This window comes from Budorcas taxicolor, chromosome 18 (assembly GCF_023091745.1).
Source record: "Budorcas taxicolor isolate Tak-1 chromosome 18, Takin1.1, whole genome shotgun sequence".
NCBI classification, from domain to species: Eukaryota; Metazoa; Chordata; class Mammalia; order Artiodactyla; family Bovidae; genus Budorcas; species Budorcas taxicolor.
The window spans coordinates 51,104,940-51,121,932 of record NC_068927.1 but is presented as its reverse complement, the minus strand read 5'-3'; the positions used below and the strand labels follow the sequence as shown (position 1 = coordinate 51,121,932).

The window sequence follows — 16,993 nt, the reverse complement described above, 5'->3', positions numbered from 1 at the left end:
GACACACTAACCTTAAGCCCCGCTTCTCCGGTTCATTGCTTGACTCTTTGAAGTTAAGGCCCCCTTCTCAGGCCCCGCCTACCCCGCCACGGGTTGGGCGCCCAGAGTTTTGCCCCACCCCTTCTCCAGGTCCACCTATTCATTCATTGGACACTGAGCTTGGAATCCGCCTTCCAAAACCCCGCCCACACGCTCACCGGTTGGACGACTTGCGGTTAGCGTCGAGCTCGCGCTTGCGCAGCAGGAAGCCCTCGTGCTGCACTGTATGAGTGGGCGGTGGTGGAGGCGCGGGGGCGGAGCCGCCCTGGGCCGGGGCGGAGCGCGAGCGCCGGCTTCCCCCGCCCTCACCACCCTCTCGGGGCCGAGGCCGCCGTCTCGGCTTGGGCCGGTCCCGGGCCCGCGGCCGGTCCGGCCGAGGTGTCCGCTCGGGCGGCTCAAGCCCGTTGGGCAGGCGGCCGGGGGGAAGTTCGCGAGGCTGAGGCAGCGAAGGCTGTGTGAAGGGAGGGGGAAGAGGGGTGCTGTCCATAGTGGGGCGTGGGGGGCCATCTGTCTGGGGGAACTCACGGGCCTGGGGGGTCCCATCTGTCTGCAGGGCTATCTGTCTTGGAGGCGAGTCTGGGAGGACCTCAGGGTTGGAGTCCCAACGCTTAAGGGCTCCCCGGATCTTGGGAGTGGGCCTGTCAGGACTCATGTTCGGAATCCCTCTAGATCTTGGGGGTATGGGGTCTGGTCCTATGGAGGTGGGGATACGGGCAGGTGGGTGTCCCATCTATCTGTAGGAGGAGGAATCTGGGGCTTTCTCTGTTTGTGTATAGTTGTCAGTAAGGACTATTGAGACCCCTGCTGTGCTTAGAGGAAAGGGTCTAGGACAACTGTGGGAAGCCTGGAATGTGTGTGTGTGTGTGTGTGTGTGTGTGTGTGTGTGTGTGGTAGTAGGAATCTCAGGTCGGTGGCCTCATCTTTCTAAGGGAGAAAATTTCAGACTGTGGTAGGTGTCTCAGGGCCGCTGTCCATCCCAAGAATCTCTGCACAGTTCAGATAGGGGGCAGGGCTAGGCTCCTGTGTTTCTGGAATCCTAATTCCTGCTCTGAGAGGGGCCCCCATACCCCCACCCATGCCGAGGCTCAACTTACCCCAACAGGGAGCCCTGGGCCTGCCTCTTTCTCCTGCAGTTGCTCCACAATGTCAGCCAGGGTGGCCTTCCTGGGGGCAGGGGCACAGAAAGATTCACTGGGACTGGGATGCCTTCTCCCAGAGACCAGCCTGGGTGGCCGGAGGAGCCTCCACATCTTAGCCTGAGAGGCCAGGTCCCCGTCCACTTCCGCAGCTGCCTGTCTTGGCTGTCTGCCTTACACACCACAGGTGCTCAGCACTGTCTGCGAAGTGCACGATGGAACCTCTCTGCCCTCTTGAGTTTTAAGCGACACAAAGACCAAAATGCAAACCAGTGCCCACACCATTGCCTTTTCCACCCATCCCCTAAGCTTTCAGGCTCCCTGGATTTGCCCCCTCCCAGCCCCTGATCACTCTGCATCATACTCTCCAGTGACTAGTCTGTTTCTTCCCCTGGACTGAGCCACCTGAAAGCAGGGCTGGAGCTGGTTGGGTCGTTGCTCTCCCTAGCACACATCACACACAGAGTGGGCGCCCGACCAGTGTTCGTGAAATACAAAATTTAAAAGGGGTCTGGAAATCACTGTTACTGAAACGTCTTTGACCAAAGGCCTCTTTCTGGGGACACGGCTGATTGAAGTGATCCACATGACACATTCTCATTAATTCTGGATTCTGAAAGGTCTGGGTTCCAGTCTTGTTTCACCCAAACTGAGTGACTTGCCCTCTCTGAGCCTCAGTTGCTCCATCCATAAAGTGTGTGATTACAGTCCCCAGTTTATAAAGTGGAGATGGTGATGAAGGATCTTAACTTCAATCAGAGAGGTGATGGTTCCACTGTTAGCCCAGTGGAGAAACTGAGATGCAGAGAGGATGAAATCCTTGCTCAGGGTCACCCAGGGGATTTGAAGCAGGGGTCAGGACCAGGTACCTGACAACCTGCACCTGAAGGAAGCCACAGCCACTGTGGGTTATTGAGCGTGACTCCTACCCTCTTTCAGCTTCTTTCCGTTTACACCCCTGTACAATGGGTACCACGAATGTATCTAGGGAGCTAAGCCATTCTGAGCCTGGGAACCCTGGCCTCTGGGCCTGCGCGACTCCAGGAGCTCTCCTTGTCCCCCTTCCTTCACTCCCTAGGCCTCACCCCTTGGCCAAGTCTCCTCTGATGGGCATCTCCTGTTCGCTGGACTCCTGCCGCTCCAGCCGCCGCTCCCGCCGCTCCCGCCGCCTCTCCATCTGCTCGTAGCGGCCCAGGGTAAGGCTGTGTGCCACCTCGTGCTCCGTTGACTCCTGCCGCTCTGGCCGCCGCCTCCGCGCAGCCTCCTCGGATTGATCGGCCGATTCCTGCCGCTCGGGCCGCCGCCTCCTGGGCAGCTCCTCCGCGCGATCAGCTGACTCCTGCCGCTCGGGCCGCGGCCTGACCTGCTCCGCTGCGACTACCGCAGGGGCCCCCGGGGTCTCAACGGCTTCCTCTGGTGCCGCCGGCTGGGCCGTAGGCTCCACCCTCCCCGGGACCTCGGGCAGCCGGTCGATGCGCGGCTGGAGGCGCTCCGGCTTGAGCTCCTGCCGCACGTACCCCACCCGGGTCCGCACCTCAGCCGAGAGCGTATCTGAGGCCCGGCGGGCCAGCGGCTCCAAGCCCCTCTCAGAGCCCCCTGGCCGCAGCAGGGGCGCGGCCTTGGCCGCCAGTTCCGTAGGGTCTCCAAAGAACTTGCGCCCCAGGAGGGGGGTGGGCGGCTGCTTGCTCTGTTCTGCCTTGAGTTTCTCAATCTGGGGACAGAGGGGCCAGGCTCCAGTGGAGGGGCAGGGTGGAGGTGGGGGCTGGGAAGGTGGCTCTGGGTCGTCTGCCTCACCGCCCCGTTTATTGGTTCTTATCAGTGAAAAAGCAGGGTTGGCCAGAAGCTTAATTCCTATTTTCTCCAGCAAACACCTAGCGCTCATTTAATAACGGGTTAAATCATCACTTTCTGTAGGTGCCTTTCCATTCCCACCCATTGCCTCCTTCCTTCAGGATCTTGAGACTTTTTATTACAATGATCTCATCATTCTTCAAGTATCAGATCAGACTCCTCCCAGGCCAGGACAAGTGATTCTGGGCTCTCACGTTCCCCTGTGCTTCCCCCATCCTAGCCCTGGACTGTCACTGGTGACAGGTGGAAGTTTGTCCCCTCTCCCATCAAAGCTCCCCTCACCCCCAGGACTTGGAAACACAGTGATGGTCTGTCTCAGCCCTTATTCAACACAGTGTGGAGGCCGTGTATTGGCCCATGTGTTTGTCTCATATAGAGAGATGGACGTGGGGCTGTGGGGGGGTGGGGTCTGGGGCAGGAAATGGGGTGCTGACCGTGGTCAGGCGCCGCAGAGAGCTGAACCTTTCTTCCCAGGCTGCAGCCGCTTTGCGGAAGGCCTCGTGCCGCCGGATAAGCTGTTCCACTTCGTCCACACTGCTGCCCAGCTCCCGGCTCTGCAAAAGCGGCTCCTGGGCCGTCAGCCAGGCATCGGCCACCACTGCCTCTTGGGCAAACTGGTGCACTTCCAGCACTGAGGAGAGACATTCAGGGGAAGGGTGCTGGGGGCACCTGGGGGCCCTACCTGGGGGCTGTTTTCTCTGGCCTTCCACACCCCCTCTGGCTTCCTCCATCCCAGCCCTGGCCACTGTGGGCTTTGCAGGAAGGTGAAGGGCTGGGCTATTTCTGAGGACACCAGCTTCTCCCCTAGGTGTTGGGAGTCAGTGCCAGGGCAACCCCCTTGTCCACTCGCCCAGGGCTTCGTGTTTGCTGCTGGGGATCCGGGGGTATGCAAGCATGACTCTGTCACCCTCTGGGCATTTCCTGACATGCTGGGGCGTGATGTCCGTGTGCCCTTGAGCCCCGTGTGTCTGGGCCCACACTCACTCTGCTGCAGCCACTCCCAGTGGCGGTCCCACTTATCCGACACTTCCTCTTTCCTGGTCCCCAGCTTGTCCAACTGCGCCTGGATCTGGGAGTGGCAGGTGGTTGGGAGAGGCATCAGGGCTGGCCCCCCACCCCGATGGGCACAGAGGACAAAGGGGAACCCCCGGCCCCCCTCCCACCTCATCAGCCATGGCACTCTTGTTGAGCAGCAGAGAGCGCCCCAGCTCCTGGCAGGCTGTCAGCTCTGGCATCCGTGCCTCCAGTTCAGTCTTCAGGCCCTGGTGGTAGTTCATGAGCACCTCCACCGATGACACGTCCCTACAGTGGGTGGTGGGTAGGGATCTGAGCCACGGGCCACCTCCCTCAACCCACCCCATATACACTTCTTGTGATGAGCCCAGATCCCTCAGGCTGGTGCTGTCCCCGTCCACCTCCCACAACCAGGTTCTGAGGGGCCAACCTTCTTCACTGATTCAATGATTCCAACTTCTCCCAGAGTGCTAAAATGTCCCACTTCAGTGATTCTGAGAATTTCAAGATCCAATTTTTCTAATCCTCTAAAGCTGTACTTCTGAAGCTTCCACTAACCTATGATTCTAAGTCTGTGCTGTCCCAGAGGGTAAACACTAGACATGTGGCAGTCAAGCACTTGAAATGTGGCTACTTTGATTTGAGATGTGTTCAAGGGTCAAGCAGACACCATACTTTGAAGATTTAGTATAAAAAAAGAATGAAAAATAACTCAATAATTTTAATATTCACTTCATGCTGAAGTAATCATATTTGGAGTATCCTTGGTTAAGTAAAGGGCTTCCCAGGTTGGGCTAGTGGTAAAGAATCTGCCTGTTGATGCAGGAAACTTAAGAAACACAGGTGATCCCTGGGTTAGGAAGATCCCCTGGAGGAGGGCATGGCAACCCACTCCAGTATTCTTGCCTGGAGAATCCCATGGACAGAGGAGGCTGGCCGGCTACAGTCCATAGGATCACAAAGAGTCGGACATGACTGAAGCAACTTAGCACGCACGCACACACGAATGGGTTAAATAAAATGAATTACTAAAATGAGTTTTCACTTGCTTCTTTTTACTTTTTCTAATGTGGTTACAAGAAAATCTTAAATTATGTATGTGGCTCACATTTGTGGCCTGTGTTGTATAATTATTGGACAGCGCCGTTCTAAACTATTATATGGCCAAAACAAATTCCAAATTTCTGAAGGTTCCATCAGTCAACAAGTATAGCCCAATAAGACTTAATATGTATGTCCAGGGACTTTCCTGGCAGCCCAGTGGTTAAGATTCCACACTCTCACTGCTGAGGAACTGTGTTCAATCCCTGGTCAGGGAACTAGGATCCCAGAAGCCAAGCAGTGTGACCCCCCCAAAAAAAAAAGATTTAATGTTGAATATGTTCAAATTTATTTCTGATCACTCACATTGTAACAATTCCTACCTAAGACTTAGTATGCCTAGAACAGTCTCCCTGATTCTCCCCTGTCTCCCTGATTCTCCCCTGTCTCCTGAACATACCCTCCCTGAAATTCTCCATCTCAATAAATTTGCCCATCATTCATCTATAACTCCTCTTTTTTTCCCTCAGCTCAGGAACCTAATCCATCAGTCAAGACTGGACATTTGTAACTTTAAAACATACTCTGTGAAATGGGCTTCCCTGACGGTCCAGTGGTGAAGAATCCGCCTGCCAATGCAGGGGACACAGGTTCGATCCTCAGTCCAGGAAGATCTCACGTGCCTTGGGGCAAATAAGCCTGTGTGCCACAACTACTGAGCCAGAGTTCTAGAGCTCATGAGCTGCAGCTACAAAACCATGTGCCTAGAGCCCATGCTCTGCAACGAGAGGAGCCTCTGCAATGAGAAGCCTGCACACTGCAGCTAGAAGGTAGCCCCTGCTCGCCACAACTAGAGAAAGCCTGCAGCAACGAGGACCCAGTGCAGCCATAAATAAATTTTAAAAAATCTTTAAAAAATGTTTAAAAATATACTCTGTGAAATGATAGGAAATCTGGTATTTGTTTTAAAATAACTCAGCTTAGGGTGGAGGGGAGTACATACATGAAGACTGGCCGGGTGTTCACTGTACACATGTGGGTTCTCTCTGTTACTGCTACTTCAGTGGAGAGTTGAAATTTCTTATAATAAAAAGATTTTTTAAAATCATTTTTTCCTAAAATTGGTCACTTCTTCCCATTTCTTCAGCCGCCACCCTGAGTCAAGCCAACGTCACCTTGTGCCCTGGATGATGGCAGGAGCCTCCTGAGCAGCCTGCCTGCTTCTACCCTGGCTCTCCACACTCTCTCATTTTCCACAAACACTTGGATTTACCTTTCTCAAATATACATCATATCACATCACCCCCTCCTTCTGCTCTAAACACTCCGGTGGCTTCCATTTCACTCCCAAAAAGGCAAACTTCTCACCACACCCAGCACTCAGTCATGTCTGACTCTTGGAGGCGCCATGGACTGCTGCCTGCCAGGCTCCTCTGCCCACGGAATTTTCCAGGCCAGAATACTGGAATGGGGTGCCATCTCCTACTCCAGAGATCTTCCTGGCCCAGGGATCCGGCCCATGTCTCCTGCATCTCTTGCACTGGCAGGTGGATTCTTTAACACTGCCACCATGTGGGAAGCCCTCACCATGCTGTTTCCCCTCTAACCTCATCTCCTACCACCTTCCACTCTCCCACTCACTCACTCTGTCCAGCCACAATGATCATCCAGCTTTTCTGCAAACATATCTAACCGCAACCTACCTCAGGGCCTCTGCACTTGCTGATCCTTTCACTGGGAAGACCCTTCCCCCAAAACTTTACCCAACTCACCATCTCTGCACTCAGGCCCCCTTACTTTGCTTTCTTTTTCTTTTATTACTATCTGGAATAATATTAAGTGTTTGTTTATTGACTTATCTGTTGCCTGATTCCTCCCTCAGAATGTCAGCAGCACCGGTCAGGGGCTTGACCTTACACGCATACAGTGCACGCATGCGTGTGTGCTAAGTTGCTTCTGTCGTGTCTGACTCTGCGACCCTATGGACTGTAGCCCACCTGGCTCCTCTGTCCATGGGATTCTCCAGGCAAGAATACTGGAGTGGGTTGTCATGCTCTCCTCAAGGGGATCTTCCTAGCCCAGGGATCAAACCTACATCTCTTACGTCTCTAGAGTTGGCAGGCGGGTTCTTTTACCACTAGCACCACCTGGGAAGCCCTCTGGCATACGGTAGGCATCAACAAATATTTGCTGAGTAAATGAATGCAGACTCAAGTGCTCACAGTCACAGAGACAATGCTATGTATCCACTACTCCCCACCTCCTTGTTTTCCTGGACACACTGCTGGACTACATTTCCCAGAGTCCCTAGCAGACAGGTTTGGACCACGGAGCCAAAGGGATGCGAGTGCAGGTTTAGTCTCTACAACCTCCGGTTGTATCCTCAGCTCTCTTTTCCTCATCTGTAGCTGGATGTAGAAGGCCCAGCCACTCATGTCAGGGTCGATGACAGAAGAACACTGGTTCCCAGCCACTGTGGGACAGGCTTCTGCTGCATACTCACATCAAGCCATGATGTGAGCAGTCAGTGCCTACTAGGCCAAGCCCCATATACACCTCCCCATCCCTATCCTGGCTTTAATCCATCCCAGGCTGCGACACCCCTGCAGAGGCAGAGGATGCCCTGTGCTCTGAGCTCGATGCCAGGCGTGACATAGGGTCTTCACACACGAGGAGCCTGTAGAACAAGGCATGGCAGGCGGTGGAGCCACGCAGGTATTGGCTATGGTTATTATTATTATTTTTTTTATGGGAAGGGGACTGTGGAGGGGCTGAGAGTGGCTGCCCGGAGGCAGGGAGGAAACCCGAGGTGGGAAGAGGGGCACCTGGGCTTGTCAGCTGCCCCAATCTGGCCGGCGATGCCATCCATCCAGGAGAGCAGGTCTCGGGCCTGGTTGTGGAATCGCAGGGCGTCGGCCGTGGAGCTCACGTGCAGTCGGGCGTCCTCACAGGCTGCCAGCAGCTCCTTCCAGCCTTGCAGCACCTCCTGCTCCCGGCTGGCGATGGCCTCTGCGTGCTCGCCCGCGTACACCGTCCGCAGCTGGGCTGCCCCCTCCTGCAGCTGCCGTACCTGAGGGGGACACGGGGTCGAGCACCAGCCCTCCATGGGGATCCAGGCTCCACCCTCTCCCCCATCTCCCATCTGCAGACTGGGTGCAGAGCTTGAAGAAGTAAGGGGCCTACACCCTTGCTTCCGGTGGGATCCACTCCTAGCCACTGTCTGCTTTCTTTTGGGCCTCCGCACTCTCTGACTCCTTTTCGACCCACTACCGTATTTCTCTCACATCTGCTGCCTAACGTTTCTGTGACTGACCTGCATTGTGACTTCTTTTACACCTACCGTCAGGTTTCTTTCAGCCCACTGTCTGACTTCTAGTCTGAGAGCTCTATTTCTATTGGGGCTGCCACCTCTTCAGGCCCACCTCTGTCTTGTTTCAGACCCATGTGATTTCTTTCAGGAAACCATTCCTCACCCTGACATCTATTAGACGTGCCGTCCAATTTTTTCAAGCCACTCCCTATCACCCAATTTCCTTCAGAATCGCTATTCAATCACTAGCAGGTCTCCCATCCAATCTCCACTCTCTGCTGTGTGAGTTAGAGTCACCGCTCACTCTCCGTGGTTTCAGCCACTTGTCTTCTTTCAGAGGCCCATCATATTTGTGTCAGATGCACCACATAATCACTATCAATCTCTCTACTTGACTTCTCATGGTCTTTCATATCATATATATAAAATAATTGTCCAATTTCTACCTTCCACTAGACCTACAACCCTATTTCCTTCAGTTCTGTGGCTTGCTGCCTGTGAGGCACACAGCTTCCCATTTTCATCTGGTTTCTCAGATCTACCTCTTAATTCCTATCAGACCCACTCACTGATTCCTATTAGCCCAGATTTCCATCCATGAGATCCAACCCCATCAAATTTCTTCAGGGAAAATCCTGTGATTTCTATCAGAGACCTGCGCTCTAATTTCTATTTGCTTTGCAGCCAAATTTCTCTCAACTTCCTTGCAATTCTTTTTAGACTCTCCATCGGGCTTTGGGTAAGATTCACTTTGCAGTTTTCAAGGGAACCCCTGCCCAACCTCCGCTGGAAACACGGCCTGATTTCTATCAGGCATTCTATACCCCCCCTTCTATATTCCCTGTCATTGTTTGATTCTGCGCACCATGCAACCAGTCCATTTTCTACCTGCCCCATCATATAACTTCTCCCTGTTCTGTAGTCCGTTTTCTGTCTATTCCACTGTCTAATTTCAACGTGGTCCACAACCTGATTTTTGCCAGCGCTGCTGCCCCCGTCCTCTGGCCACGCTGCCAGGCCCTCCCACCAGCCCCTCCTGGCCACCAGCCCCCCACCTGGGACACAAGAAGCTGCAGGTCATGTTCAAAGGCGCGCAGGGTCCGCTGCATGGAGCTGGCACTGGGTCTCGGCTCCGGCGGGGTGGTCAGGCGAGGCAGTCGCCTCCGCTTCTCCTCAATCTGTCCTTGGAGTTCTCGGGCATCACTGAAGAACTTATGCAGCTCCCGAGAGGCAGCCAGCAGTTGGGCCCGCGTGCCCATAAGCTCCAGCAACTCGGCCCAGGCCTCATTCAGCCCGTCCTTCCACTCGGCCATGGTGGCTGCCGCTGTGTGGCCACACTCGATCAGCTCATCCACCATCTGGTTCACGGCCGCCAGCCGCTCCCGCCCTGCTGTGCCAGTTTCACTGGCGAATTCTGAGAACTTCTCCTGTAGCACCTGCCACCAGGGAGTGGGGGGGTGTGCCATCATGGGTAAAGTGCCGTAGACACGAGCCCCCTTCAACCCACCATCTTGTGGCAGAATAACAACACTAAAAGTGACCATCAGGACAAAATATAACATCCCACACTTACTGAGAACTCACTCTGTAGCAATAATAGTAACAATAATAATAAAGCAGTCCAGATGGTAAAGAATCTGCCTGCAATGCAGGAGATCCAGGTTCAACCCCTGGGTCAGAGACTCCTTAGATAAGGAGACGGCAATCCACTCCAGTATTCTTGCCTGGGAAATCCCATGGACAGAGGAACCTGGCACGCTATAGTCTCTGGGGTCGTAAAAAGTCAGACCTGACTGAGCAACTAACAAGACCCTAAGCATAGTAACTAACACTGTGTTAGGCTCCGTGGGTGTTCAGTACTGCCCTAAGTGCTTTTTTGGGGTCCCCAACCTCTGGAATCTAACGCCTGATGATCTGAGGTGGATCTGATGCAATAAAAATAAAGTATACGATAAATGAAATGCGCTTGAAACATCCTGAAACCACACCCATCCATGGAAAAATCATCTCTCGTGAAACTGAACCCTGGTGCCAAAAAGGGTGGAGCCGTGGCTTTACATTATCCATCAGTGACTCAACAGAGCCATGATGCGGTGCTATTATAATCGCCCTGTTATGGGTGGGGAAACTGAGGCCTGAAGAACCTTAGTAGCAGACACAATGGCCCCTGGATCGCTGTTTATTCCTAATGCTGCTCACCGTGACGTGCTCAAAGTCCTGGCCAAGCTCAGGGGAGCCAGCCACAACCTCCTTCTCTGCGATCCAGTGCTCGAGCTCGTCCACCTGGCGACTGAGCTGGTACAGCCAGTACTGCTGCTCCAGGCCCACCCGGCGCTCCTCGCCCAGCTCCTTGAGCGCCACGTACAGGCGGTCCACCTGAGACTGCCGCCGGCTGATCTGCTCGCTGAAGGGGGACAGGGAGGGGACAGGGAAGGGCAGGGATGGCGCCTCCCTGCCCAGACTTCCAGGACAGAGCTCTGAGCCCCTGCCACCCCCTCAGGGCAGGGCTGTGTTTCTCTGAACCTTCAGGCAGAACTGAGACCCCCCCCCCCCCCCGAGACTCCATGCAGAGCTCTGTTTTCTACAAGTCTTGGATGCAGCCAACTCAGCACTTGCATCTCAGAGCTCAAGGAAAATTCTGCTTCCCTCAGCTTGATCAGCTCATCACTCCCTCTCACCCCCTTGCATGCACCCAGCTTTCCAAGCTGCAGTCCCGCACCTGGCCCTTCTAGTGACTTCGGTGGGACTCCAGACCCCTTACTTGGTTCCCCAGCCAACCCACCTCACCCCCACTCAGGATCTCCAGGCTCAGGAGGACAGAGGTCGAGCCTTGCGCCTCTGTCTCGGATCTCACCCCTGGGCCAAGCCTCTTAGATGTGTCCCCTACACTTAACCTCAGAGAGGCCACATGACCCGCAGTCCAGGTCTCAGGCCACACCCATTCACTGTGCTCCAGGCTTTTCTGCCCTCCCAGAGGGGCCCAGACACTGGGTAGGAAGAGAACCCTTCCTGCCCTGAGCTCGCTCTTCTCCCCTCAGTCCTAGACAACTCCTCCCACACACTCAAAATCCTAGTGCTCCTGGCCCCACCCATTCAAACATCCTTGCACAGCGCTCCTCCATGCGGGGACCCCAACCACTTGCCAAAATCCTAAAGCACCAGTACGGGGCCAAGAGGGACCCAACCCTCCCACCCCAACGTCCAGTCCTGGCTCTGCCCCAGTTTCCAACCGCGAAGCTCCAGATCCTGCCGGACCATTCCCTAAGAACCGGCCCCGCCCACCTGTCCGGGTGCCCCATCTCCAGCAGCGCCCGGCACTGGCGCGACAGCTGCGCGATGCTTTCCTCGTAGTTCTCCACGCCCTGCTCCAGCTGCAGGTGCTTCTTGAGCAGCTGCAGGGTGCTCTGTTCGTCCTGGGGACACACGGCGCCCGCGATGAGGTGGCAGCGGCCGACCCCGGGCTCCAGCGCACCGTCACCCCCCGCCCCGCCCCGCCCCGGCCCCCCGCCCCGCCAGCCCGGGCGCACCTTGCCCTTGTCCTCACTCATCATGAGCAGCTCCTGCTCGCCCAGCCACGCCTCCACCTCGGCCACGTCGAAGTAGTACTGTTCCACCTGGAAGGCGGCGTCGAGCACCTGCTGCCGCCGCTCGGCCGCCTCCCGCAGCCCGGCCCAGGCGCCCTGCAGCTGCTCCTGGCCGCGGCGCACGGCCTCAGCCTCGGGGCTGCGCAGCGACGCCAGGGCGCCCGCGCGCTCCAGCACCTCCTCCAGGCGCGGCCCGTGCGCCTGGATCTCCCGCCGCAGGCCCTGCGGGTGGGAGAGGAGAGGGGAGTTCAGAGCCTCGGCGGGCGCCTGCACGACTGCCACCGCCCAGGAGAGAGTGACAAACAGCCGCAGATCGCTGGCGACGAGTCGGATACCACGTCTCCTCACTCATCCTCCCCTTGTTGCAGGTGGGAAAATAGGCCGCAGAGGTGAAGTGCGTTAGGAGAACAAGCAGCTAGGAAGGGGTGACAGGGTTTGAACACAAGAAGCTGGATCCAGAGACTCTGCTTTCAAACAAGATCCCTGGTGATCCATGATGCCCGCCTAAGGATCCCAACACAGGCCTAAACACAGGTTGGGGTATAATTTACCTACAGTGCAGTGCACACATCTTAGGAATACAGCTGGACACATTTTACACATTATTCAGCCTGTGTACCCAGATAGCGATACAGAATACTTCCATCACCCCCAGAAGGTTCTCTCAACCAGCTCTGTACTTGCTGAGTTCTTTAGTTAACCTCTCCTTTGCCTGTTTCCCCACCTGGTAAATGGAGATATTAAATAATAATACAATAATAAGAGTCAACACCCAGTGCCCGCCAGGCACTTTGCTAAGTAAGGGCTTTGCATAATGTAGTCACTTTCTTTTTCTTTTTGCCACACTGCGTGGCATGTGGGATCTTAGTTCCCCAACCAGGGGTGGAACCTGTGCCCCCTGCAGTGCAAGGGCAGAGTCCTGACCACTGGACCGCCAGGGAAGTCCCTGTAGCCAATCACTTAGTCCTCACTCCAAGTCCAGGAGCCAAGCATCATTCTCATTTTACAGATGGGGAAACTGAGGCACGGGGAGGTTGAAGAACTTGCCAAAGGCACATGGCTAGTGGTGGCCCCCTAATATTTACCTTGTAGGGCTGCTGTACTGTGGCGCACTGACAACTGTGCCTGGCATGCAGCAGGTGCTCAATCAACATTAGCTGCTATTATTTGTTTCACAGCCGCTGTGTGTCTAGCAATCTCTCACACACACAGCTTGAGCATCTCCAATTTTAAATATTAAATGCGCTTGACTGATTTCCTCAACTGTGAAAATGATGGGCCAGTTTTGTTTGTTCCTAGCATAGTCCACCACCAGGAGTATTTTCATCAAGATAGAAAAACAAAAGCCTCTTAAAGAACTTACAGCCTCTTAAAGAACTTCACCTATTAGAGCATGATCACGAATCTTTCCAAAATAATTTTTGTGCCCACCTCCCCACCATTCTTCAGTGCCCTATTCTCCCAAACTATATATATATTTTTTATAAAAGGAGGTGATGACAATACCTACATCATAGGGTTATTGCAGAGATTAAATATCTGACATAATCCCCTATGACAGTATTTGGTACATAGTAAGTCTTTAATCAATGTATTATTATTATTATTACTATTATATTATTATTTTCCAGCTGCACTGCATGCAGTATCTTGCTTCCCTGACCAGGGATCAAACCCATGACCCCTGCAGTGGAAGCATGGAGTCTTAACCATCAGACCACCAGAAAAGTCCCTGGAGTTCTTGTTTGTCTGATGTTTTCTTTTTCCCTGGCCCGACAGCCATTTTCCTTACTTCCAGTCACAGGACCCTGATTTTCTTTGGGGGAACTGCCTTGCCTCCATCTCAGCCCAGATAATTAAGGCTGATCTCACCTGCATGTTCCAAGGCTGAATTCTCAGCCCAGACCAGGCCATTCAGAGCAGTCTAAATCCCTGGCCATCACAATTAGTTCAGAGTGGACATGTGACTCAAGTTGAGCCAAAAAGAGTTATGCCTGAGACTACAACTGAAATTACTGAGAGTCTCTTCAGTTTTCCTTGTGGGATGTAAACTTAAATCTGTTGCGAGTTCTTTTACCAGCAGGAGAGGCGAGCTGGCCTGAGAAAAAAGCTAATAGGAAGAAAAAAAAATGGAAATGAGAGATTCATGACCTCTTGGAAGCACCTGGACACATCTGTATCTGCTTTTCACAGATCTCAATTACAGGAGCCTATAAATTCCCCTCTTAGGCTTTAACCACCTCAAGTGTTTTCTGTCATTTGTATCCAAATGTGTCCAAACCCACTCCCTTGCCCTGGCTCTGCTCACCTGGTTCTTTTTGATGTACTGCTGGACGGCCTGCAAACCACTGCCTCGCTCTGTCTGCATGGCCAGTGGCAGTCGCTCCTGGACCCATGCCTGGAAAGGAATCAGGGAACAGGTCAAGGGAAGGACACAGGGAGCAGGGCAAGGACCCCTCCATCTCAACTAAACTGCAAGCATCCAAGCCTCCATAGCAACCAAGGGCCTCCCTCAACTAAACGCCTGCTCACATCTTCCACTTCCTCTCTGGACACACTCTAACTGGCTCTCTGCACTTGAGTCAGGTTCCTGCTTACCTCTGGCCTTTGCACAGGCAGGTCATGCTTCCTGGAAAATTCCCTTCCCAACCCATCAGCAGGCTCAGCTCTTGTTTGATGTCTCAGCTTAGACATTCCCTCCTCCAGGGAAGTCTCTCTGACTTCGAAACTTGGCCAGTTGCCTCCTCTGGGCTCCCACAGTCCCCTAGCTTCCCCCATCACATTCCTAACCATCTTAAGCTGTCCCTGACTTAGGATAAGTCTGTTTTCCCCTTTGGAGGAATGGGATTTGCTGTGGTCACTCCTGCGACCCTAGCGTCATGTAAGAAGGGGCCGGGCCCAGAACGATCAAGTGAATGAGCAAATTAGTGAATGACTGAATGAGGAACTGAATGGATGAGTGATAAATGAAAAATGCGTGAAGAAAGGAATAAAGAATGAGGGGCTGAATAAATCAATGACTTCATGAATAAATCAACGAGTCAAAGTGTTAATGAAATATGAGAGTGAATGAATGAATGAATGAATAAGCGCGAGTAAATGAAAAACTTAAGGATCGAATGACTGAGTCTGTCAGCGTATTCGTGGATAGGTCGTTCCGCCATCTCCACCTTTGAACCCTCCTAAGAGCCATGTCCCCGCCCCCACCCCAGTCTCCACCCCCTTTGCCCGCTGACCCCGCCCCACCGTCGCATGCCCCTCCTCTCATCCGGGCCCCGCCCCAGATCCCCGCGCCGATCCTCACCAGCTCGTCCTCGAGGTCGTGCGCCACCTGGTGCAGCTCCTTGGAGGCAAGCAGCAGGCGGCGGCGCTCCTGCAGAGGCTCGAGCAGGCGCACCAGGCGCTCGCCCACCGCGTTCTGCCGCTCGCCCACCAGCTCCTTGCTAGCCGGCTCCAGGGGCAGCGCTGCCGTCTGCGCCTGCAACTCCCCCACCTCGCGGTACCACTCCTCCACCTGCGACTCCATCGACTGAAGGGAGAAGGGCAGGGTCAGCAGGCCCCGGCCTCCCTCCCGATCCCGCTGTGGCTCCCCAGTACCTTTATGATGACAGCCAACCCCCTGGTCGAGGCCCACTATTCCACTCTCCCCTTGCTCAATTCCTTCCAGAAGCTCTGTCCTCCTCTCTGATCCCCGCAACCCACTAAGCTAGTTCCCGCCTCAGGGCCTCTTCTGTTCCTATTTCCTCTGCCAGACATGCTCTTCCCTGTCAATCAGATTTCAGTTCAATTACTTATTACCTTTTCAGTGAGGCTTGCCTGAGTCCCTGGACTAAAGCAGCCCATCACTTCTCACAAAAACCCTTCAAGGTTGGTGGTATCCCTGTTTTACAGAGGAGCAAACTGAGGCCCAGAAAAGTTAGGTAATTTGTCCAAAGAGTCAATCTTTTCAAATATCAAAAATAAATACAGGGACTTTCCCGGTGGTCCAGTGGCTAAGCCTCCAATCTCCCAATGCAGGGGGCCGGGGTTCAATCCCTGGTCAGGGAACTAGATCCCACATGCCACAACTCAAGAGTTGACATGCCACAAATAAAGATCTCACATGTATAACTAAGACCTGGAGAAGCCAAATAAATAAATAATTTAAAATAAATACAAGCTATAGTGATTTAAATGGTTGCTGGGCCACAGGGAGAGACAGAAAGTACAAAAGCAGACCCAAATACACAGGAGAATTCATATAGTTTATAGATGCCATTTCCAGTCTCCAAGGAGATGGATTATTCAATGAATGGTCATGGGCCAAGCTGCTGACCAATTTCACTGGATCCCTTCCTCACTGTTTATGCTGAAAACAATTCCAGATGGATTAAAAACTTAAGTGGAATAAGTAAATCCATAAGGCATACCAAGGAAATCTGGGCAAATGTTTTTACAATCTTGGGATGGAGAAAATGTTTCCAAGCATATAAACCGTAAAGGGAAAGATTTATAAACTTGGCCACAAAGAATAGTTTTGTGTCAACCAAAGTTTCTAGATTTGAAGGCAAATGACAAACTGGAAAAACATTTAATATGTGTTCGAGCAAAGAACTAGTTTCTTTAACAGTAAAAGAATTCCCTTTTATCCTGCTCCCATTGTCTCCTCGGCACTTAAACACCATCGGATAACTGTCTTTACTCACGAGGCTTCTGTTTATTGGTCTGCTTCTAGACTATAAGTTTCATGAGGGCAGAGGCTGTGTCTCTCTTCACCTATGTATTCCCCAGTGTCTAGAACCATGTCTGGCATGTAATAGACCTTCTACTGTGGTTTGTCCAGTGCACAAATGAATGACATCAGCAAAGAGAGATTGCCCGAAAGAGAAATGGGCAACAGATGTGAACAGGCAACACAAAGAAGAAGAAACGAGCACAGGAAATGATGCCCAATCTAACTAATCATTGGGATAATACATACTAAAAGAAGGTATTCTCTTCTATTTATCAGATTGGCAAAATTGTGAAAGATGGATAAT

General features: G+C 53.3%; 1 protein-coding gene across 1 annotated transcript in view; it reads right to left on the bottom strand.

The window, feature by feature from the left end:
- Positions 1-16,993, bottom strand: part of SPTBN4 (spectrin beta, non-erythrocytic 4) — a 75,327-nt gene that overhangs the window by 3,307 nt on the left and 55,027 nt on the right. The window contains exons 20-32 of the mRNA XM_052655941.1: positions 15,280-15,504; positions 14,284-14,373; positions 11,919-12,197; positions 11,674-11,804; positions 10,591-10,795; positions 9,447-9,827; positions 7,907-8,151; positions 4,190-4,328; positions 4,011-4,095; positions 3,461-3,657; positions 2,261-2,886; positions 1,134-1,203; positions 198-490 (exon numbers count right to left, since the gene is read on the bottom strand). Coding sequence (XP_052511901.1) covers positions 198-490; positions 1,134-1,203; positions 2,261-2,886; positions 3,461-3,657; positions 4,011-4,095; positions 4,190-4,328; positions 7,907-8,151; positions 9,447-9,827; positions 10,591-10,795; positions 11,674-11,804; positions 11,919-12,197; positions 14,284-14,373; positions 15,280-15,504 — 2,966 coding nt within the window. The remainder of the gene's footprint in view (positions 1-197; positions 491-1,133; positions 1,204-2,260; positions 2,887-3,460; positions 3,658-4,010; positions 4,096-4,189; positions 4,329-7,906; positions 8,152-9,446; positions 9,828-10,590; positions 10,796-11,673; positions 11,805-11,918; positions 12,198-14,283; positions 14,374-15,279; positions 15,505-16,993) is intronic.